General features: G+C 42.1%; 1 protein-coding gene across 7 annotated transcripts in view; it reads right to left on the bottom strand.

Annotated features, from left to right (window-relative positions):
- Positions 1–23,559, bottom strand: part of rgs7a (regulator of G protein signaling 7a) — a 51,299-nt gene extending 27,740 nt beyond the window's left edge. The window contains exons 1-3 of one of the 7 annotated variants that reach the window (XM_034608828.1): positions 23,281–23,559; positions 23,073–23,109; positions 22,230–22,348 (exon numbers count right to left, since the gene is read on the bottom strand). In XM_034608828.1, coding sequence (XP_034464719.1) covers positions 22,230–22,307 — 78 coding nt within the window. In that variant the 5' untranslated portion in view covers positions 22,308–22,348; positions 23,073–23,109; positions 23,281–23,559. Of the gene's footprint in view, positions 1–22,229; positions 22,352–23,072; positions 23,162–23,280 lie in introns of all 7 variants that reach the window. The other 6 variants (XM_034608827.1, XM_034608825.1, XM_034608824.1 and 3 more) reach the window with 6 other exon arrangements.
- Between the last annotated feature and the right edge of the window lie 1,987 nt (positions 23,560–25,546).

The raw sequence follows: 25,546 nt of genomic DNA on the forward strand, positions 1-25,546 counted from the left end.
TTTTCAATATCCTAAGACAACCCCAGGAAGGATAATATAAAAAAGGGAGGCTGGAAAACTGTTTTGCTGCCTCTGTAGCAACAGTGGAAGGTGGAAATGTGGAATAGGTTCAACTCGAGCGCATTTTGCAACACACAAAAGTGAATAGTTGTTCAAATAAGATCCTTCCCAATGTGCAACTGTGAAAAAGAATAAATAAACATCATGATTCGGCTTGAGAGCTTTTATTTAGTTGGAGTTCAGAGATGTTACGATAGAGACCTTGGTGGGCTCACTGATGCAGGTGAAGAAATGTGGCTCATTATTTCCATTGAACAACCTTCGACATCTGAATTGAGCTGCAGGAAGGAGGCGTTCGTTCGTTTGTTGATTGTGCTGCACAATCTACAGGCTGTAGTTTCTAGTGTTGACCTAGATTTATAAGATAGAACTAATTTCTCAGGATGCAGTGAACTCAAAAACCTGCACCTGCACTTTAACACTTCTCAACTGTGCACTATTCCCTGTGCCATGATCATCTGTCTGTGCAATATAAACGCAAAACATTCACCGTACATATTCTCTAACATCATATATTTCTTTACACTGTTTATATCAGTCTAATTCCATTCGTGTTCTTCTATATTTCTATATATTTCTTTCATATTTCTACTTATTACTGCTTTTATATTGCAAATTACTAATAAAGGACTTCTTATTCTTATTTGTATTATTCAACATCCTTACCTATGAGCTCTAAATCCTTTAAGACAGATCAGAGCTTATTAGAGACTAAATAATCCATAAAGATGCGCTTTAATAAAAAAAAATGTTGCCATGACGCCCACTGACAAAACTTGCAGGCCTGCACACTCTTTGAAATGCAGCTTGTCTTTCTGTTGGAAATTCATACCGAGTTAATTCCAGTTTGTGTCTGTCTGTGTTGACAGACTAACTAACTGTGCTGCTGGGGAAATTAAAAAACCCCTATTCTCCATCTTCTCCTCCTCTCCCTCTCGCCTCTCCCCCCCCCCCCCCCCCCCCCCCCCAGCTGTGTTGCCTGTGCTGTGATGGGTGAGTGCTATACTGCATCAGATGTGCAGGCAGAACGCTATTACCTCGACAGTGTTATCTGTGGACGAGTGTGTCTACATGGGGAGAACAGATATTCCTACCAGCTCAACATCATACATTACAGAGGGGAACGTAAACATCCACACACGCAGAGAAACAGCATAGATAGTCCCATCATTACAGGATGCACAGAAAACACAGCAACTATCAGTCACCGTGCAAACAGAGCAAGTGGCAGAATGCACACACACACACACACACACACACACACACACACACACACAGTCTGAAAGCTTGTGAACCGCGAAGGTGGGGATGATTATATTTTATAATGTGCATCATCAAAATAGGTGAGCAACCCAGCTCATGTCTGGCTGCCTGAGGCGGTGCAGGGGAGCCTGAACAGACCCTGTGGCTACACATGGCAGCTTCCGCCAGATAAAACAGTCTTTGCAGTTGGTTGATCTCGGTTCCTTCTGAGCCGCAGACCTGGGCTCCGTGAACGAGGCAGAACCTGCGGTGGAGGCTGAGCGATAAAATGTCACACTTAATTTTTGCCCTCAAAAACCAGCCGCGGTTTTTACATAAAAATACAGCACGCATATCAGAACTGGGGTCAGTAATTTTTAATAGGATCAATACTATGATAATAAAAGCACTCAGAGGTTCTGCAGCTGCATTAAGGAACATGGACACGCTAAGTCACCACAAAATGAATCACACATGTCTTCCAGACAGCCCGCTGCATTGGCATATGAAGCAAGTCCAAAGACACGATGTTCTTCATGCTATACTTTGGGGGACAAGAGTGGGACACAAAGCAGGCAACGCAAACTGTGTCTCAAAGAATTGCTCCTCCCCCCCCGGTGCAGCTTTTGATCGAGTTACCTCTCGAAGTTATTTGGTCTTTGATCGACAAGGTTCCCTGCCTCCCTGTGTGCAAAGGTGACATATTCAAATGTCTCCGTTCCTCTTCGGCGGTGACCTAGATTTAGGTGAGGAGGAGAAATCGCAGCGCTTGTTGAACTCAAACTGCCGTAATTAGATTATCCGTTCTTATATAACGCTGTAAATCTCTGAAGACAGACAAGTGCTTATGAGCGGGTGAAAGACTTTCTCTTCTTCTCTGCCCATCACGAGACATTAGACACACACACAAACAAGCAGATGATGAATGGACACGTTTCCTAGACCCCACTGAGGAACGTGGAGGTCAACTGCTCATTTACTACCAAACACGGGGGAGATAACCTGACCAGAGGCGTTCATACCATAATAGCCCTTTGTTAAACAAGAGCACTTTGCATGGGCATTGTATCGAGCTCTTATATACAAACACATCAATCATATACGTGACAGCAGTTATAGAAACATGTCTGGCACGGTGAAGCAGCTTTTGAATAATTAAACGGGAGACATTTTCACATCAATGATTGAGTTAAATAATTCAAATATTGAAAGACAGTAAAAGACTTATCATTGTATCACAGAGCAGTAGATACAATGCATGACAGACAAATCAGCCATTATATTTCTGAAGTAGAACATGTAAGGGTTCAACTTAAAAGCTGCACAATCAATACGGGTGTTTTATTCGTGAAAGTCTGAACCAAGATTCGTGTCTTACATTGTTTACATTTGATTTAGGGTTTTCACATCGCAATTAAGAGAGGAGACCTTTGACCTTCTGTATGACAAACATACGTCCTGTCGTCATTCATGTCATCATTCTGCCCCTCAGGGAAAATAAAGACACCTTGAACCTTGAACCTTGAACCTTTGTTGGCTGCGTTTACCTATACTTGACATCGATTGGTAGACAGGCATGTGCATCTGACGTTGTTGTGTTTTAACGTTTTAATAAACTACACAGAACTCCTTCGATTTAAACTGAGAAAATGAATGAACCAGTTGACATTGTTGCCACTGTAATATCATGAAGGTTTTACTTCCAAAACCAATGTCCTCATTGGTCAAACATTACACTGTCTTTTGAGTTCTGTTTGTTTTCTTATGATTTAGGCCTGTTTTGTTTATTTAGTTTATTCCTCCAGTTGTTATCTGTCTGGGCTCCTATAGGTCAACCTCGGGTCCTATATGAACGCTGCAATAGAGAACGAGAGTTAAAGAGTATTACAAAACAAATATGTGTTAAAGAATAATGTTCTTTTGACTCAATGCTTTGTACAGTCACCCTGGGTTAGAGAGGCCCAAATATAAGATCAGGACGTTTACTAAGTGAAAGAGTATTGAAATAAATTCACAAAATTAATGAGACAAAATCTGTGTGGAGGCAAAATACATACCCAGGATTACACACCCAAAATAACATTTATTGTATTTTTATTTCTAAGTATCAATCATCAATGTAATTATTAGCTGCAGATAGTGCACTAGAAATCCAACCCCAGGTCATAATAACACTCAACTGCAACCAACCAATTATATTGCAGGGCACTCAAATTTGTGTCAGAATAAACACTTTATATGTCAAATAATAAAAAATAAAACACTGCATTTACTGCAATCCTGTGCTCAAATGCTGCACCAGATAAAACATTAAACCTACTCGCTCTGCTAACTGGCTGCTGATCGCTGACCCGAAAAAAACCACTGGAATACACACAAAGTTATTCAGACCTTCCAGGCTGCACCTGTAATGCACTGCACCACTCGGGCATTGGAAATGAGAATTACCCTGCAGATAGGTGAGGGAAGTTACTGAGCTCACGCTGACAAGGTTGTTGAATAGATGCCATGAATCTTAAGTCTCTCCGAGGTTACCGCTTCCGAGTTACCACAGCAACACGGCCCGCGACCACTATCACAAGGACATCTTTGGCAGCCTGCCATCGCTCATTCATAAGAGAGAAAGAAAAGAAGGTGGCTGTGGGGGCGGTGCTGAGGGGGAGGGGTCAGAGACAGGGCGGAGAGACAGAGGAAGATATTGTCTATAGGGGATCAGAAGATGGGATTTGGTTTTCTCTTCTTTTTCCTTTGTTGCCGTCACGTAATAACCTTCAGTTTACTTAGAATTTAATCATTTGTTCATCTATAAGCTGCACGATACACTGTGTGTGTGTGTGTGTGTGTGTGTGTGTGTGTGTGTGTGTGTGTGTGTGTGTGTGTGTGTGTGGTACATCAGAGAAATATTATTATTGTTATGATTCCACAGTATTATTTTGTACTGCAGCAGAGTTAGTTATCACCAACAAAGTGACGGGAGGAAAGCGAGAGGGCAAAAAGAAACGGCAACTCTTCCTTCTGCCCCGGCAACAGATGGTCATGCTCTGTTTGCTTTGCTCACATTAAAATCGTACATGCAACCGTCCTGATTCATAATCCATCCTATGTAAAATGGATTTGTATTTTCTTCCCTCAATACTCACGCCTGCTTATTTCTGCATTTTCCTTTCCTTATTTTTTTCCCTTTTCCCCGTTCAATTCCCCTGAATTGTGGAGACGCTGACTTCTCACACGCGGATCGGACAGCAGTCTGTTTCACAGCGGGCCCGGGTCAGAGAGCACGAGCAGCAGATGTCCAGGTGACAACACTGCCTGCAGAGAAGGCAATTACTCCCATCCAAACACAATGTTTATTTCTCCATGCTGCAGGCAGACTCTGCAAACCAGTGATTAGCCGTTTAACAGCCTCTGCAGTTCGGTGCTCGATAAGGCTTTTTGCTTTCGGTTGTATTCATCGCCACAGTCTCCGTGCACACAATCAAGCTCCATTGAGCCATCAGTCAGACGAGAGCATCTGTTTCTGGGAATGTCACTTCACAGTTTCACACTCCAGGATGCTCTCTCACTCGGCACATTTGTTCCCCCTGTCATCGTTGTTCTTCATTATATGTCATTTGTAATAACATCGCATTCTGCATAAAAAGAACCTGAGGAGGTAACATTCCTCTCTGCCATTTGCAGCTCTCGTCTTTATCTTTGCAGCAAACTATGAATTTTTTAGGTGGAAATTATTCCTCCTCGGCGCCTCCTCTCTCTCGCTTCACACCTAATATCATTAATGTGTTTCATAATGTACCAGTTGGTGGTGTACTGCTGGATCCATCATTTCCATAATGGAGGACTGTGATAGGAAAAGCCTGATGCCACTGGAAAACTGTTTTCCAGTGGCATCAGGCTTTAGTTGCAGTATCATCATGAAGGACAGATGGTCGTCTTTCTGCAGACGTCGGTTTATTTGGACGATTACGAATGTCGTCGACCCCGACACCTCCTCAGCTCTGAAACGATCCTCGAGGTGTGAGTGAGAGCCTTGTAATGACTTGATCTCATTTTGGTCGGATTTGCAATTGGATGAAAGTGAGACTGATGTTCGCAGGAAACAAGTAGATCTGTGATTCCTCGTGTGGTGTCACTGACTTCAAGGAAAGAGATATTTTGCTATTTCAGTTATTTCCTTTGCTCTTGTGTACGGAAAAGTTCAGCAAAGTTAAAAAGCCCAAAGTCTTCGGTAACGGGAGCTCTTCTCCACCAGAGAAAACATAAACGCTCCTGAAACGCCTTGTCGATGGTAAAGCGAGAGCAGAAGCATACATTTCCTACATGTGTTGGAAGTGACCAATCACAACAGAGTGGTCCCAGCTGGCCAATCAGAGCAGACTGGGCTTTATTGGAAGGGGAGGGGGGGCTTAAAGAGACAGGAGCTATAACAAAGTGTTTCAGTCAGAGGCTGAAAAGAGGAGCTGCAGCAATGGACACTAATCATACTGTCAGTAATCATACTGTCAGTAATCATACTGTCCTTTGCTGAATGTGTTTTCTGAACATTAGAGCAGGTAAAACTCTCAAGTAATAAAAACAAATGAAACCTGAAAATGAGCAGAAAGTGCAGCATCCTTTTCCTAAAATAATAATAATGTAATACTTCAGTGATTTGAAATAAATGAAATACACTTGAAGCTTAAAACTGATTACTGGATTGTTGGAATCTGTAGCCCTGTGGAGATTTCTTGCAAACAAACAAAATGTTAGTTTACTCACAGCATGGTCGATTAAACACATTGTTTCTATCCTCAATGTTTAATGATTGTAATTCTAAGTGCTAAGATATCTTCAATTCCAGTATTTTTAAATCTGTGTTTGGTTGCTCACAGTCTTCTAATGTCCTGCCTAATCTGACAGATGCTGCACATCCTGACATGTTACCACCACCTGTAGATCAGCACAATACTGTAATACCATCAGCAGGAATATGTGTCATGTCCTCCCTGAGCACACGTACAAGATGAACTAAACAGCAGCCCACTCATAGGGTCTGGAACCTCAAATGTTGCTAAATAAATAAATCCATTCATGTTTCTTTTGGGCTGTCAAATAATGCACAAGAAGTTATTAAAGATTCATCCTCCTCAGGCCCAGAGGGGAAAATAACATCAAGCGTCTGTGACAGGTTAAAAGTGCACAAATATCAAAAATACGTGTTTTGACAGATCCTCTAACTTTCAGAAACCGACAATCCCGACAGCACACAGCAGATTCACAGGTGTGCAGGGGTGAGGAAGTAGTTTGAGCTTCTCTTTCAATCTCACTTCTTTCATTTCTCATTTCTTTTATTTGTCCTCAGATGTGGTTGGACAACACTTCATACCGACTAGTTCATTTTGAGCAAACTGACTCGGGCCCATAACACATCTCTTCTGCTGTTTTCCTGCAGCAGCAACACACTGTCTATTTTGTGAGATAAATAAGAATTGATAAAGTACAGATGCGATGGAACTCATAATCTTTTAACGTCACATCTCTTAAGGGTCTTCTGCCGGAAGATTTCAGTCGATTGTGTTAAAGCCCCTAAACCCACAACAAATATATAAACGTCCTGCTGAAGGCAAAACAAGATGAGATACTGCAACTGCATAATGAACGACCGGCCTCTAATTTATTAAAAACTGCTGCAGTGAACAACTGGTGTTCTTCCCAGGCAGACAAAGACCAATCAGGGCCCAGCGAGTGTTGCCATATGAAAGATCGATGTTGATGTCGGACTAAAGCAGAGAGCTGTCAGTCATCTGTTGTTCAGCCGTCTTGATGTCTGTCCCAAGCTAATCCGTGCAGACCACAATCAGCAAAGAGTAAATCTGCATGACGTTGGCCGATTAACAATCTTGCATTTGCTGGATTATTATATTTTCACTTTGCAGTTATCTTATCAGTCATCCATCTCCTTTGCAGATCCAATATCATTAAATGCCTTTTTTTTATAAAACAGACTACTTGGTTGGTGTTGCTTCTTCATCTCATGATAAAAAACACAATGCCACAGAATTCCTGTGCAGAAGCAGCCGTCGCAGTGTTGTCATCTGGTTTGATGGGCAGATGGTATTAACACTATTTTATTTAAATGCTTTCCAGATGGTTGCCTCAGATACTTCCACTGTGTCCTCCTTCGCAGTGTTTCCCGTCAACTTCTGCAGCTTTTTAGAACACACGGCCTCTCCCCCCCCCCCCCGCGTCCCCAGAGAATCATCATCCCCGGTGCATGGCTGCAGAAGGATGCTCAATATTTCCCCTGACTCCTCAACATCACCCTCCCCCAGGGACGACCCTCTGCTATAGGCAGAAAGAGGCGAGCGTTGAATCATGGATGAGAGGTAAACAGCCGGCTATGCCTGCTCCCCGGAAAGAAACAAAATGAAGCACGGGCATTTATCCCCGTTTGACATTGCTGCAGTTAATGCAGTTCTTGTTTTGAATTTGCCAGCCAGTAGGTCGTCATTTCATGTTTTATGCAAAAACAGAACATTTTCACAAAAGTATCATATGATTTGTGGAATTTGTCTTATTTTCTAATTCATTTTCAAGTTAGAATTCTATGTGATGATTTTTTCGACAGTAAAATACAAACCCATCATTGTATTTGACTCTGACATGATGCAACTACCCTTTTATTTTAACGATAGACCCTCAAGGATTTGATATTCAAATATATGACTGAATGGTACTGACACAAACAGGAAGGGCTGTTCTCTGCTTCATCTGTTTTTGTTTTTCATGACTAATAAAAATGTTAGAACATTGCTGGTGCAGCTGTGAATGTGTTTCTCTGATCGAAAAGAACTGGGCTTGTTTAATGTTGTTTACTTGTTTAAAAACCGACTGCAGTTCAGATTTATGTCTTTGTTTGATGCTGTGATAAACGAAGAACGTTAAATTTAATACTTCTACTATAAAAAAGTAAAATAAATAAACTTCATTTATTCACAATAAGGCAGCATTAGTCATTTGTATAGCAGTGGATCATGTCTACATGGGATTGGAGAGGGGGTTGCATGGAGAAAAACCCACAGCAATCATCCAACTCTAAAAAAAAAGGTTAATAAAGGATATTCAAGTTCTATTGTGCATTATAGCAAATTTTAGCTCAGTTTTGGTTTGAGTACAACTTCATTGTTTTGTTTCCTTCTCATTAATTTCATCAGTGTCATTTTTAAGCCACAGCAGGCAGCTGTTTTCAGAAAAAAGAAACTTATTGTTTGCTACTTCTGCAACAAACAGCAGGTAGACAAGTCAGTGACTGAGCAGAGAACACAGTTTAACAGAGAGAAGCTTTATTTCAGAAGATTGTTGCATTGGACGACTCGGCTAAAAGCAGAGTGAATATCAGATTTAAGTAGGTGGACGAAAACATAAATGCGAAGACTGTGTCCACAAGTTAGCATCGTAAAAAAAAACAATAAATATAATATAAATTACAATAATACAATACTGTGTACATATTATTGTCTTGATCCTTTACGGCCATTCTCTCTAAAATGTATTGTTAATCTTATGTGTCTTACATGCAGCCTAATCTACTGATAGTATTAGTGTTGAGTATTAATAGAAAGTTGTAGTAACGGAAGATTAAATAAATGATGTTGATACTGATAAGTGAAACTCTGATTGTGTGTGTGTGTCAAGGTCGACAATAACAGGTTGGTAAGAGACAAATAAATGCTGTGCTTTTTTCTGACAGACGTGACTCAGGGCATTGAATCCATGAACACACATTCACACACACCCACGCACACACACTTGTCCCTTTATTACTTCAGTTTCAGTGCTGTCTTCTTGTTTGTTTTATTCCCACCACTACTCACATTGCACTGTGAGTTTCTGGTCCATGTCGGGACAATAATCTTGCAGTAAAACCTTCTTTATTCCTCTGTCTCCACCTTCAGCTGACTCTGTTTTGCAGACACTGATTTCTGTCTATTTCTAAGTCTACTATGATCTGCTGTTCCTGGCTGCTGCTGCTGCTGCTGGTACTGGTGGTGGTGGTGGTGGTGGTGGTGGTGGTGGTGGTGGTGGGATAGTGTTCCGAGGGCAAGGCCTCTCTCTCACTTTCACACTCTCTCTCTCTCACTCTCATCTTCTTGGTGGGCGGGCAGTGGGCGTGATGACTAAGCCAAGGTTGGCCATGTGCTGGAACATAATCCACTGAAAGCCAATATCCCTCCTGCCCACCTACCATGATTTCATCACTCAAACAGCATGCTATCATAAATTAGCAGATAAAGGAGGAAGAAAGCTGCATCACTCTCAGATGTACTGTGCAAAAGTTTTCCAGAAATTAAGTTTATCTGCCAGTAATTGGTAAAGATTACTGAAAGGTGTACACATGCATGGTCTATTGATCAGTCGTGCACCGGTTACATCCAATCTATAATTCAATCAAGATTGGTTTTAAAATATCATACAGTGATTACACAGGAGGATTTTTATTTAGGAGTTATAAGAATCAGACTGTTGGAGGTTAAACTGTGCAGTCTGGCCATTGGAATCCTGTATCACCCCTATAGTTATTCCTTCATTAAAGCTGTTAGTGGCTAGACTGTCTGGTATTAAGTTTAAGGAGTCTTATCATTGGGCAGCAGAGAGCGTGTTTACTTATACCAAACAGAGGAACGAGGAGGAAGAGGAGATGGATGAGAGGAACACAGAGAGGGAGGCTGAGTATGGAAACATGGATGCACTGGGAATAGAAAAGAAGGGAGGATGCTGTCTATTTTTAGGTCCAGATAACATGAGAGAGATGGGGCCTCTCTCCTCTCTTCCTCCTCTCTCCATCCCCTCGTTTCCCACATTCCTCCTTGGCACGTGCAACAGACACTCAGGACGGCTCGGTGTGACCTGAATACCAATAAGAGAGAAGCAGCTGGATACTGGCAGGCTGACATTCTTCTGCTTTCTCCTGTCTGCACAACAGAGACAAGACAAGGACTGGGTGTCTGACAGGACACACACACACACACACGCATGCACACACACACATGCACACTTCAGAGGACACATCAGTCAGGATAGACGATAAACCGATGAGGGCCGAGCGTTTGACGTAAGAGACACTTGAACTGCTGGAAAGTGAAGATGATGGACGATTGTTGAACCTTTCAAAGCGACCATCGGCAGGTAGAAACCGTTAATATGCGGATGCCTCACGCAGATAAGTGGAAAGCAACAGTACCACACTTGATGTGCTAAATATATTACATACCAATTATTATTACCACTAAGGTGTATCTGAAGATTATCAGTCATCCAGGTCATGGTGTCTTCCAAAGTCGTCCACTTCCAGGAATCAACAGCCTTTTCACAACTTGACCCAGATGACCCCAATGACCAACTAGCTGGTGGGGGGGTCAACGACCTGCCTGTTTAAAGCCCCTACAAGAGGTTTTTAACTGGTTATAAAACGGTCTTGTTTTAATATTGCTGCCGCTTTATGACCTAAAACACTTAAAAGAGACGATCAGGGAGAAAATTGGCCTTTTCTATAAACTATTCTCGGTGTCTTTCGCCGGGGACGGATTCCCCACGAGGTCAGAATGAGAATCACGATACATCACCTCATCACTCTGCATCCTGCAAACAGCTGTGTGTAATGGTGTGGTTTGATATTTCAGCCAAATTGAAGCCCCTGTACATCGAGTGACTTGGTCTTGTCCCAGGTGGGATGTTCCATTTGCCCACAGTAAGAGGAGGGGGAAGTATGGGTTTCTCAATGGTTATTTAAAATCAGTTTTAATATTGTTAGACGATTGCGTTAACTGACAAATGGGATCACATATTATTCATTTTTATTTTTATATGAATATGTTGAGTATTTTGATCTTTGAAAACATTTTTACATCTGGAGATTCAAATCATTCACGTTCATCCTCACCCTGTCATTTCCTCTGTCTCCTGCCTCAGTATAAGAGCTTTTCCTGTACAACAGATGCTGATATTGAAGCCAAGGGGAAGCTAATATCAACAAATCAAATCAGGCTGTTGCAAAGAATAGAGACCCTTCCCGCCATATCCTAATGCATTGTTAGATCCAAGCTCGCCGTTTTTTTCTCTACTGAGCTCTGGCTTAGATAACAGATTTTATTCTTTGTCCAGCACAGGCATCAAGAAGGAGATGCGTGCTGGGCTTATATTGAAAGATGAGAAACACTACTTACAATATCCAGTCACTGATATACAGGCTGTGCAGATAATCTAATGCAATCATATCTTTTATTCAAGTAAAAGTAAACAACAAAATAACAATAGTAAAAAGTGTGAAATGAGTAAAAGTACTGAGGTTTCAATTCTTGCCTTGCTGCAGTGACGTAGATGTGTACTTCAGGGTGGGTCAGTACACAGTGACATCACTATGTATGGGTGTGGTTACAGATGCCACAGAAATCTAACTTCTAGCCACAGAGAGGCAGTGGAACTCAGTCTGGTGGTAATTTACTCTTTGACCTGAGTCATGAACAAACACATTTGATCACAAAAGATGATGATGAATCTTTAATAATACAACTCGAAAAGTGATTAGTGCTTCATCATCGGTTATTGGTGATTTCTTGATTAATTGATTCATTTCTTATTTTTCTAAAGAATCTGAGGACTGTGAAAATGCCCTTTACAATTTCCAGCTTCCTTTTATCAAGTCTCTTGTTTCGTCCGACAAATGGTCTAAAACCCACAGAAATGCAATTCACATTAATGTTAAGACGAGGAAAATCTGCAAATGGTGACATTTAAGAAGCTGGTCTCATCATGTTTGGCATTTTGATTTCAAGCCTGACTTGGAACTCGGAAAAAAAGGTTAATAAAGGATATTCATTGGATATCATCCAGTAAAAAGCACAATATATTTTATCTTTATATCTTCGGCATAAACATATCAAGAAGCAATACAGTGAAAAAAAATATGAAAGAACGTTAATTTCTCAGGTCTGGTGATCCAAGAGTTTTTTCATCCTTATATTTGTGTAGTTGGAAAATGAATGCTCTGGTGACAGAAGCACAAACTCAGCCACTGCACTCACCAGACGGAGCAGCGCCCTTAAAAGCGTGTAAATGTTTGCTCACTCATACACAGTGACACGCACAGATACACAGAACGCACACATGTACACACATTCTGCCGCTCAGCTCAGGCTGTGTTGGACACATTCTTGAAGTGTTTGAGATAATAGCACTTGACAGGCTGCTGGTGTGGTTGTCATGGGGATCCCGATAAAACCGCCACCAGCCAGCGCAGCACAAACATAATGGAGGGCAGGAGAAAGCACAACCATTCTGGACGTGATCCTCTAAATGCAGGGACGTCACCTCTCAATTATTGCCAGTATTGCCAGGAGTCAGTGTCTGGGGACACAAGAAAGTAATGACCCTTGAGGTGAGGAATTGAAATAAAAGCAGTGGGACAAGGGTTTTGTTGAAGATATTGGCCACATTATTCCTGAAAAGAGCATTTAGTTTGAAGTCCACTTCAAACATAAGAAGGTGACATGCTAGCAGCCTTGTTCACCTCTTAATGCTTTCCTTAACATACAAGCAGGTGGAAAGTACCAAGCACAGCTGAGGCTGATGGGAATGTCATTAGTTTGGCAGCTATTTTGTCATAAACTGAAGTATTAGAGAAGTTTAAATGTTTGAACTGATGACTAAAATAAAATCAGTGGGATCACACGTCTTCCTCTGTAGATCGTGAACGTCTCTGCAAACTTTCGCAGCAATCCATCCAAACTGGAGTGAGAGATATTTTAGTCTAGATAAACGTAGTATAGCCGCCAACGTGCCTAAAAACAGCTCTTATCCTAACAACGTGCATTCAAGTGAAATTGAGAATTAATATGCGTTTCCATTGCCAACACACCAGAATATCAGGGATTCGTCATCTTGTTTACATCTCTACCCCGGACAAGAAAGACAGAACTCGATTTCATCTAATGAGGCCAATTCTTCTCCACACAGATCCTTATTTACATCCATCAAATGCTAAAATATATGGAAATAACATTGGCTGCTTAGCGTTTGCTTCCAGATTGCATAAGATACTTAAACCCCACATTTTGAATCTTTCATTTACGTCCCGGCATTTACAGATCTCATCTATATTTATATATGTAGAATGCAGCTACGTGTAGAATTTAAAGTTTGCTTGACTTGAACAACATTATTAGGGAACTCTGCTGAGGCTTTATTGTTTGATATAGGTGCACTTATGTATACAGCCGGGCTATTTAAGCTGCGTGCACTTTGTTTACGGCTTGAAATCTTTACGTTTCAACCCTCAGCAGTGGAAAGGCACAAGACGAGAAGAGGAGGCAGCAGCCGGTTCAGTCAAGATGGCGCCCGAGGTTTATAGACCGGGCTGTACTGTGGATGGCTGAGCTTGCTAAGCTGAATTAATGGTGTGAAGCTGTGAGCCTCAGTGGGCTGCAGGTGGAAGCAGCTCAGAACACTGCAACAATCAAGCTGAGCGTGTGTGTGTGTGTGTGTCAGCCGCAGTGAGAAGTTGAGAGGTCACATGTTTGTTTTTTTTGACAAAGGTGTGTCTGTCTGTTTGGCAGATGAAGACGTGCATGGGTTTGACTTTTATTATTTAATCAGTATTGGATCAGTGCAACGGCACTAAGTCGCGGCAGCTAATCACTGAGACGTGATTGCTTCTGGGAGAGCGGCTCCTCGTTTTGAGGAAAGAGGCGCGGAGCTGCGGTGGGACCATCAGGCCGGCACTCTCAGTTACAGTTACAGTCAATTTGGATAGAAAATGCCACATCCAATGGTTGTTTGTTTAGAGAGGGAGAGAGTTCCCAATAAAGCAATGAGTCACAAGTGAATCATTTCATACAGGAGGAGAGATGACTGTGCTCCAGCAGGGTCTAAATCCATTCCTCTCCTGTGATGATAAAAGCTGACTGGAGTGGCATGGGCTCTGACTAGTGCGCTAATGACTTCAAAGAGAGGCAAGCGATGTGAGAGGAGGGGACAGCGAGATAGAGGTGGAGGGATGCTTCACAGGTAGGGAACAAAACACAGGGGAGGAGGAGGAGGAGGGCGGCTGGGGCAGGGGGTGGGGGGGCGTAGAAAAGAGAGTGCACGTGTGTCGGGGAGCGTGCAAGCGAGACAAAGAGAGAAAAGTTAGTGTGATACTGCGAGTGTATGAAAAAACATCAAAGACCCGAAACTGAACAAAAGAGGCCGCGAGCGTGGGAGGGGAGAGTGAGGAGAGTGAGGGGATAAAAGAGATGGAAACGAAAAAGGGCAAAGTGTGAACAACCGGAGCATGAGACACACAGAGAGGCTTGGGACACACAGAAATATTTTCACAGGTCTAGACGCAGAGAGACAGACAGACAGACGTGCAGAGGGAGAGACATAAGAGTGAAAGGGATGTCTTGCAGAGAGACAATATTCTTCCTGCCTCGAGCTGCCAAAACACACGGAGGAGAGGGGAGGTAATGCATGAGATACTCCGCAGAGAAGATAACAAGATTTCTTATTTCTGTTTACTTTTGAAGGCGCTTGACGTGCAAATATGATTTTTGAGGCTGCTGTGAAATATGCAGCATTTGTTTGGAGAAAAGCGTCCGTCCAATTATTTTATTTTTCTTTGGCAGAATGCTTCAGTGGATTTAATTATTGATTCGAGAAGCTCTGACGTTAAAAAAAAAAGTAAATTTTTTCCATTTAGGAGATATTAGGTTGGTTGCGTTTTTGTTCCCATAATGGATTATTTATTAAAACTGATGCTTCACAATCCAAATGGTGTCTGCACTGCAAACATTAAACCAGCACATGTTGACATTACAGTTTTTTACAGTATTGTAAATATCTCATTTATCTGATTTATGTCACAGCAGAAGAAACAAACCCCTGCAGCACCCTCCTGTATGAAAATGGTGCTGTGAGCTAAATATAACTCAAAGTTAAGGTATTTGAAAGGTATGCAATTGCGAAAGACAACATTTCTAACATGTCAAGACAAAGAGACAAGCTGGCAAACTTGATGAGACGGCATGGACATGAAATGCAGATGGTGTGTGTGGAGTTGGAGGCTGGGGAGAGGAGGGACACAGACATAAACAAGGAGAGAATGAGCACATGTAGATGTTAACCAGCGTGTGGTGGACATGGAGAAACATGGCAGTGAGCTCAAACTGTCACGCTGACTGTTTCCCTTACTGAGCATCTCTGTCCTTAATGAGACCATCACACCGGAGACGAAGGAGGACTCATTCACGACTGTGACCTCGGTTTGTCCCGGAGTCTCTGGCTAAATGCTGAGCTGCAGTTAAGTGACCAGACGGATGCGAGGCCTGAGTCAGCTTCTATCTTTAATGCCCGGGCCTCCTCAAACCCTTATATAACCCAAACAGACAGGACCAAAGACTTGGCAGACATATAAAGAAGAGAGAGTTTAGAGCAAGACGGGCGTAAGTATTTTTTTTTACCGTCTTCACAGAGCAGCCCAAATCCACTGAAGTCCATTTTTGTATAATTACCACTTAATTTATACGTTTAACTACATTTTTTACACAAAATACAATTTCAGCAATTTTTTTAATCTAAAATATGCAAATAATGTGCGATGACAAACTCTGCTCATGAAAAACAAACAACATCCATGTACACATCTGATACTGGAGACCCAGGATCATTCTCAACTTCAGCCAGGTTGCATGAAATGAATTATACTTTAAGGAAATTCTTGATAGCAGATAAGAAAATTAATATCTTATGTGTGTCTGTTCACTATATGAAGCCAGAGTCAGAAGACAGTTACCGTAGATTAACATAAAGAAAGGAAGGAGAAAACATCGAGCCTGGCTCCGTCTGAAGGTGAGACAATCCTCCTATCAACACCTCCAACCTCATATATATCACACTGTATTCCATTTGTTCAAATCACATACTTATCTTTGAACTTTTCCCCTATAATAAACCAATTAACTCCGACAGTGAATATGTAACAGATACTTAATATGATGGTGCAGCATTGTCCCCTCATGGCAAAGCAGGTCTCACTGTGTGGAGTTTGCATGTCCTCACAAAGCAACCAATGTACTGTATGTGTGGATACTCATGGCTTCCTCCCACAGTCCAAAGACATTCAGATTAATGTTGAGGTTAATTGGAGACTCCAAATTGTCGATTTACGCTGGCGACCTGTCCAGGGTGTATCGCTCCTCTTGTTCAGTGTCAGCAGGGATCGGTGCAAGGTCCCCCCCCTCCATGACCCTCAACATGATAAGAGATAAAAGAGATTTCTGTGTGTCACAGTGTCATTTTGTGATTTTGTCACAGGAGGGTGCCAAAGTTGGATATTTTTCAAATTCTTAAAAAACTAAACCATCCCATACAACCACTCCTAATAAAAAACAGTGCCTCTATGGGAGTAATGGTTTGCAAATGGTGGCAGAGTGTCACTTTAACGGATCTGGCTCTCAGCCCAACGTAGTTTATATCGCCAAAACAAGTTTCAGTATTTAAGTTCAATAAGCACTAATGTTCACTGTTAAGCTACCAAAGACAGAACCAATGAAAACAATGAGTGTTTAGATGTAGAAACAGATCAGGTAACAGTGATCACTTGCCTCTAACATCGTAGTACCACCTACTGCGTGTATTCTCTCTGTCTGTTTGTTCTTGTCTTTTCACTTTGTCTCTGTGAAGACTAAAAGTAGGACTGAGGAGAATGAACTACCCACATAGACAGCACTCTGTGCATTCTCAAATTGGTTTTATCAAGAGAGCCTCAAGTCATTTGTGCAATGTATATATATAAATTTAAATTGCATTGTGACAAGATGCAGCATGACCGGATGGATTATCTGAGCCCCCCAGCCGTATGACGGGATACCAGAAGAACCCCGGAGTAATATTGACTGTCGCATGTGTCAGTAATGCCAGCCGCTCTAATTGGCGCTGAGGTATTGACGTCAGAAAATCCAAACAAAATGGATTAGAACAAAGCCATAAATGCCATTTTCCATCCGACCGTGTCTGCCAAACAGCCACACTTTGCCTCACAGTGTGTGCAGAGAATAAAAGAAAGAATATGTATGTTTTCAGACACTGTGGGAGAAAACCGCCCGGCTGGCAAGCTGACATACAAAGAGCCGTACTTCACACACAAAGACTTCTCTCTGATATGGCAATTATGGATCATCCCACCTCACCCTTCTCTCCCCCTTCTCTCCCCCTTCTCTCCCTCTTTCCCCCGGTCTTACTGATCCTCTGATTGCAGATTGGGGGAGACAGGCAGCACGAGAACCCTTCAATATGACTCTTAGTTGAGAAAAAGCATAAAATGTATTCCGTTGCCTCTGCTGTATGACTCTTGAATCACACAGGATGGTTGGGAGATGGTATTGATAGCAGAGCGTGGCTGATACCTGAAAACTGTTCTCCAGCGAGGAGATCTCCACTGAATTTCTCGCAATGTAAAACAAGACTCGGCGTATTAATGTGTCTGCATCCCTGCATCGTCTAATAACACTGTATTACTGCTGTGTTGCAGTGATGTGGAGGAAAGGGGAAAATCGTGTTCCAGCGAAATGATCTCTTGTACACAACCACTTAATCAGCTGACAAATCAATAGCCTGCTTTAATACCTTTGCCCTGTTTGTTATTTCTGTTTGTTCATTAGTGAGTCACACAGAGGAGAAATGGTTTAAATCTCACAGTGTGTGCATCAACACCTCTTTGAGAAGTGTTAAGGACAGAGCTCCCTGTAGCTGAAAACATAAAGAGTGCTATGATCGGTAAAGTACATGAATACACATAATGCGTAATCTTTCTACTGTCGGCTACAGGTCAAACATAAACATGAAGGGATATTATAATTTAAGTGAGGTGTTATATTCCATTATCTGCCACTGTTTGGCCTTAATAGCTACAGACACAAAGTGCCAAGTGGTGAAATGTACATAAAAAATAAGAACTGCAGACTCATACATTGAGCATCATCGTCATCTGCAGAAAACACGAAGTTTCAACAGGGGACCAGTTACTTCAAAGATGCAGGGTACTGACATCCATCTGAACACCAGAATGTAAAACAGTCCTCCCCCACATCGACTGAAGACAACAATAACTGCGTGATAGAATATTTTACATGGAAGGGAAAAAAAATCACAGAACAGAAAAAACAATAAGCATACAGTATAGGATTAAAGGCTGTGCACAGAGACAGAGGCTGGAAGAACAATTGCCGGATGCACGTTGGCAGCTCAGATGTAAATAAGAGTGGGCTGTCAGATACGACACCACAGGGGACGATCAGGCTCCTGCTGTTAAGGTGCAAAAAGGTGATCTTGATAATCATTTATTTTATCCGAAATGGAGTCGTACATTTTTTATCTTTCTAGAGACAATCTTCAATTGTTTTACGGCTAATCTGGAATCAACTGCAAATATTCCCCCGTGAAGTGAAGCTGCAAGTTAAATTTAGTCGCTTATGAATCACGAAAATAGACAAATCACTCACTCAGATGAACGTTCTTGTTTTCACTAAATCTCGGATAATTCGATGTGATGTGAGATGCATCTGAAATTTTTCACATTGTCTCCTCCTGTGCCATTTCTAAGAGGAACTGTGTCAAAGATATAAAGCTACACGAGGGAGTAAAGGTGGGTGTCTGGTACATGACAGGATTTCAGTAGGGAGACTGTTGGCGGTGTCTGCAGCCACGGCGCTCGACTTACATTCTTTTCTTACTAACAGAGCAAAGTTGTAGGAAACTGGTGAGTAATACAGACCCTCACTTTCTGAGGGTGATGCCACATAGAGAAAAGATCAATATTTCACTTTGTCTTTCACCTGAAATATGCTCATTATTATTATTCTTTCTTCATACGTCTTAACTAAACGAGAAACATCACAAGCGCACACAAAGCGTCGGCGGGTGAAAGAAGATGTTCCCTCCCCTCGCTGAGTAGCTGTGAACTTCGCTGGAGCTGTTTTAGGCTCGCATAAAAAATTCAGGACTCTCTCTGAGCAACGTTCGCCCTACATACAGCACACACACACATGCTCACACATGCATCACGGCATTATTCATGGTGCACACATGTGAGCGGGCTTGAAAAACACACGCACACACACACAGGTACACTTGATGATATAAGCCTGGTTAATGTGTGAGCAGCGAGACATCACAAAGACTTTTATATGATTATCCTTTGAACAATGAATTTTTTATTGGCATTTCACGATGAACCGAAGCAGTTCTGACACATTACTTGTTAGCATCTTCCTCGGATCCATTGGGTGAGTGAGGACATTTTCCGGGTCAATCGAATGTTGCACGTAATTCAGTTACTCACAAGCTTTGTTTGTGTGTGTGTTTGTTCATGTGTTTTAAGCACATGTAACAGGATGCTTGTGTGTGTGTGTGTGTGTGTGTGTGTGTGTGTGTGTGTGTGTGCTTTGTGCATTTAGATTTTTGATATAACTGTATTATGCATTCAAACAAGGCGCTCGTGTGTGTGCGTCTCGGCAAACATCTCCACAGCAAGCGGGTCAACACCTCAGCTCGGCCGTCCATTTTCATTAGACCATAATGACGAGAGTGGAGGGGTAGATGGACCAGAGAGAAGGAAAGATTGAGAGAAGTGAAAGGATATTCCCAGTAGAAAGACTATCAAAGCATGATCGGCTGTCCTCAACTATAAAACTCCCTCTGCTGATATTACATAATCCTTCTACTCCTATAAATCAGCCCATTGTCAGGTGGACGCAGCCGCCTGCTTAATATGTAATCATTTTATAAAACACTTCCTCTGTATAGTTACTGATGTGAGAGGGTCTGAGCGGCAGAGCACAACATTAAAGCAGGTTTTCCACTTGAGTATTCGGTTCCATCTCCGTGTGGCCCAGTCAGTGTGGGTTGCAACACCTCTGCCAAGTCATCTCCATCTGAAAAGCATTTGGGGCACTCGCTCGCCCCGACAGCTTCCACATGTCTAGAGACGGTGCTCTTTGAGTTAAACCCACTCCAGAAACGCGATTTCATCCTCACTGCTTTCACCGTGTTCTTTCACTCTGCAGTGTACCTGGGTCAGTCAGTTTACAGAGCCAAGCTGTGGTCAAGTTGTGAGTAGAGAAGAATTTCACGATTTCTGAAAGTTTAATGACTGAGGTATTAATCTGGCCGAGCATTTGACCGCAAGCAGTTACTTAAATCTAAAATGATTCTTGCCTCTTTCTAGCTCAGAATTAATATACACACACCCTGGTGTTTTCCTGTTTGCATACCCACTTCAGCAGATCCTTAATGGCATGATTGAAAAAGCAAGACTTTCAAATCAATAGAAGGAGAAAGAAAGAGAAGTGGCATGTAATTGAATAGCAAAGACCTCAAGTCAATATTTGATGCTCTTATACAGGATGCAACTGGTTTTAAAGGCCCTCATAAATTTCATACTGGTCTGTGTTAAAAATGAAATTCAATAAGAGATTTCCTCCACTGTCTCCACAAGTAAAACTTACAAGGAAAAAAAAAACAGATTCACTCATCCATCTCCATTATCTTTAATATTTGGCCCACTTTATGAACAATCTACTTCACAAACCTGTTGTCCTACTTTGGGGAAATGCAGAAAATTGTGTCTCAGGAAGAAAGAAAATTGCAAAGCACCCCTTCCTCTTAGAAGCATAGCAACACTTCCAGCAAATCTTGTCCAATACTGGCAGTATTATTGCCTAACACGCTGTGAGGGCTATAAAGGACCGTCAATCTATGGTATCATGCTAAGCGTATCCTCTTCCCGGTGTGCAGAAGCAGTCAGTGATGGAATAGGTGCATTTGCCGAGAGGTGAAAAAGAAAGAAATGAGGAAATTCACTCAATGCTTGAGTCGTCTACAAGTAAGACGCGAAAATGACCTCTTCATTGGTGCATCCGACTCTGAAGTCAAACATTACACTGCCCATCACACCTTGTCACGTCCACAGACATACAGCTGTTGGGGAGATACTTTTGATGTTTAATACATTCCCAGGACACCAAACGAGAAACCGCAGCCTCATTTCATTATTGTGTAATGATGCTTAGTTTAAGTGAATTATGCACAAGATTTCATGTGCAAGAAATTAACATACCATATGTTTTTTATTAAAAAAGATCAGAAAAAAATAACCTTAACTCTTAGACAATAGCTGATGTGCCAACAGGGAACAGAAACCTGGTTGTAGCAAAAGCAATTTTCTAAATGGCTTATTTGTAGGTTAATCCTAAAGTTAGCTGTTTTTGTCCCGGGAGAAGGAAACATCAGAAATCAGCGCACGTACCCTCATACATCTATATTCCACCCGACATGTGCTAGAGTTTCTTTAACTGGACCTCGAGCCACAAAGTAAACAAGTGCTATTTTCCCTGCGGATTATTATTTCATTAATCCATTTGATGTTTGGAGCAGTACTGGATTAAGGTGTCTCAACATTGGGCCATTTCACATCCCACCCGCTCTCTCATTCTCTAATATAGGAACAGATTTAACAGTGAAGAAATACACCAGTGGAACTGTAATGAGTGATGCTTAAAAAGCCTTTGGCTTCCTTTCAGCTCCATTAATGTCAGTCAGATAAAAATCCATCCTCGGACTTGTTAGTGATAAAAGCTGATGGTTTAACTGGGAAATGTGGGTGTTTATTTATGTGGGTATGAATGCTATTAATCTACATTGCATGTCATGTATGATGTGAAATTAAAATTGCATGTTCTCTCCATGCCCTCATCAAGCCGAAATTACACCCCTAAATCAACCACGGCACAGGAACAATGTCTCGGCATTCGTATTGGCAATTTCCATTGCACTGTTCGTCATCAAGTAAACAGATACAAGAGAGACACATTCACAAACACACACATGCACGTGCAGGCTAAAAATAGCAGCAGCCTTACCTTTCTGTACACTATCATGTTGGGGGACTCATCCGCCACCCCATTGGTCCCCTGCCCACCACTGTTGGTCTGTGCCATGATCCAGTAAGTAAATCTGCCACAGGAAATGTCAGGTGCTCCTGCTGTGGACAGAATGGATATTTTGGTCCGTCAGAAGAACAACAGAGCTTGAACGTTGCCCCTTACCTTGCCAAGAAGGGAACAATTTACATAGCTTGTGTGGCCTGGATCACCTCTCAACATATTTGACATTTCCACATGGAACAGGTGCGCAGATCTGCTATTTGGCTACACGTGTGCTCTTCTCACAAGGTCTTGACAAGGACATTTATTTGAAAAGAAAGGGAGCCGATTTTTGCACAGGTGAAAAGTTTAAACTGAAAAGCAGTGATGGATGAAATGCAGGAGTGCCATCACTCTTTTTTTCGGGTGCATTCATTGTGCGCGAAAACCCGTCATTATTTCTGTTTGTTGACATCGGTGCACTCAATCGTCTCCTCCTACTGCAGACGCACGTTAAGACTGAGAAGAATAGGATGGGGTGAAGCCCCGGACCCTCTCAGCCAGCGGCAAATGCAGTAAAACAAAACACCGTCCCTGGAGGAGGCTCCACAATGCAGCTCAGCTTCATCTACTCGGTTACAGCCACCGTGAGCCAAAACACGCACGATCGCCGCGGACATCGCATATGCACGTTGCAGCTCCTCGATGATTTCCTCCCACACGACATCCTCGGGAGTCTGCAACACCGAATCGCCCATAGCATGCAAACAGCGGAGTCATGTAACCTGCTCCGAACACGAGGCCGTTTTTCTGTATAAACACTGGGCTGGGGTTTCTTACCACGAGCCGCTGGCCGCTTCAGCACCTTGGACAGCGACTGCACACACACAAAAAAAAACACGCCCGCGCCCGTTGTATCCGTAATTCAGCTTTAATGACGAATAGATGCACGGACAACACAACACAGAGGAGGAGGAGGAGGAGGAGAAGAGAGAGAGATACGAGGAGGAGAGGAGGAGAGAAGGAGGAGAGGAGGAGAAGGGCTTACCTGAAAAAACGCGCAGCCCCGCTATAGGACTCCTGAATCCGTGCAGCGGTGGAAGCCCGTCCCTTCTGGTTCAGGGTGTCAACTGGCAGACATAGGAATGCGAGGACTGTTCATTGGCAACGCGAGGGAGACAGACACTCGGTGGACACTCGGTGTGGCAGCCTCTCCGTCTTGCTCTCTCTCTCTCTCTCCTCTCCCCCTATCTCCCTCCAAACGATGCCGTATACCGAGGCACGGGCTCGCCACCTCCGAGCGCCGTGAACGCGCATCGATCCACGACCAATTGCGTGCGAGGAATAAATTACAACGCGTTTTGGGAGACAAACAGCCATTCTCTCAAATTGTGCTGCTATGCTGCTGCAGAGATATATGTGCTGCTTCTGGAGAAGCTGGGCCGTGATAGAGATAGAGACTTGCAGTTTATTAATATTTGAACAAATGCCAACCTTGCAGTCAAAGGTCAAGGTTCAAAATGCTGCATATTTTATATTTCATATTTCATTTTTTCTGAACCTGGAGGAGAAACTGTCTTGCCTGTCTTCATCGGTTACCCATACACTGTAGAATTGATTTTAGAATTCTTCTAATTACATATAAAGCACTACATTATATTTCTGAATTATTGTGTCCCCTGCACACGGTGAGATCTTTGCGGTCGACTGACCAAGGCCTTCTGGCCATCCCAAAATCCATTAACCCTGGGCATTTTCTGTCATGGCTCCCACCCTCTGGAACCGTCTTCCCTTAGTAAATGCAGAAACCGTCAACAATTTTAAGAGACTGTTAAAAACTCACCTATCTGGGAAATATTTAAACTTGGTCCAGTCCTTATGGTTCCATTGTTTCTGCTTGCCCTCTGTGTAGTGTTTTAATCTTCTGTTGTTTGTGTTTTACTCTGTTATTTACAGTCTTTCTCTTGATGTTTATTTTGTACAGCACCTTGTAACTTTGGTTTTGAAAGGTGCTTTATAAAATAAATATACTTACTACAACCGTTTCATGAGAAAACATTGCTATAACACTGCACTATTGTTGCATTTGAATGTTATGGGATATTGTTTTGTCTTAATTTGGTAAATTGGATTTATTCAGTATAGTGGAAAGTGACTATGAGTATATTTACTCAAGTATAGGTCCATAGTCTAAAGTAGATCTTATACTTACGCATACACTACAACACCAATGTATTTTAATTTCTGTTGCTTTGATTCTACAAGAAACAGGGGGGGTGAAAATTCCAAGATATTCCAAGAGAAGAAGATATTCAAGTAAAATTCTCCATTTTTTTTTACAGGAAGTTCCATAAAACTGTGTCAGACACCAACTGCAAATGTAAGAAACTGTTATAAATCATCTATGAGTTTCTGTGAATCAGCGGCGGAGCATCCAGCTCTGCGGCGATAAATGAATAAACAGAAAACCTCTTAATTCACTTGCAATCTGTGGCTTTGAGATATGCAGCAGTCCAGGCGTGAAAGATGACAGATGTGCCCTTCCTCCCCATGTAGCTGCTGTACGTGTCTTTATGTTTATTTTCCTCCTGTCCTCCTTATCAACCCTGTGGCCCTCTCTCAGGACTGAAGCTCTCTGCAAGATGGATCTAACAGTCCACTCAGTTTCAAAGTGAGCTGCAACATCAGAAAACACCCAATCCTGGATTTAATAGAATTGGTAACTGGTGTCACAGCGTTGGATACTGAGTCAGATGATGTCCATATTTCATTCTCTCTTTGCATTATCTCCTTTGTTTTGCTTGTGTGTCTATTTTAAGCAGGATCTGCTGCAAATGGGTCACTTTGATCAGGCTGTCACTTATTGCCTTCTCAAAAACAAGCAATACAAAAAAAACAGCAACATAAAATACTTAAATCCTACGTTTATTGGGCAATTATTAAGGAAAATTTAGATTTCAGGTCAACAACTTCAACATAAAAGGATCTTATCTGAAAATGCCATCAGAGAGCACTATTAAATTACTTATGTCTTTATGATTCAGCAAAAACATCCGACTGTGCTGCAGGAAATTAATGCAGCCTTTTAAACCGCTGACTATAAAATACTTTTAAATAGACTGGACATTGATGATTGGTTGTCTACTACAGTTTTCTGTTGGCTGCGTAGAGGGCAGGGGTCATGTTGTTAACATTTGCCATCATGAATCTGTTCATGAATCTGATCTAATCGCTTCGATTTACAGATTCATTATGCTACTTTTAATCGAAATCCCGTAATCCCGCCAACTACTCTAAACTCGCTTCATGGATGT

The sequence above is a fragment of the Hippoglossus hippoglossus genome, chromosome 15 (genome assembly GCF_009819705.1).
Source record: "Hippoglossus hippoglossus isolate fHipHip1 chromosome 15, fHipHip1.pri, whole genome shotgun sequence".
Lineage (NCBI taxonomy): Eukaryota > Metazoa > Chordata > Actinopteri > Pleuronectiformes > Pleuronectidae > Hippoglossus > Hippoglossus hippoglossus.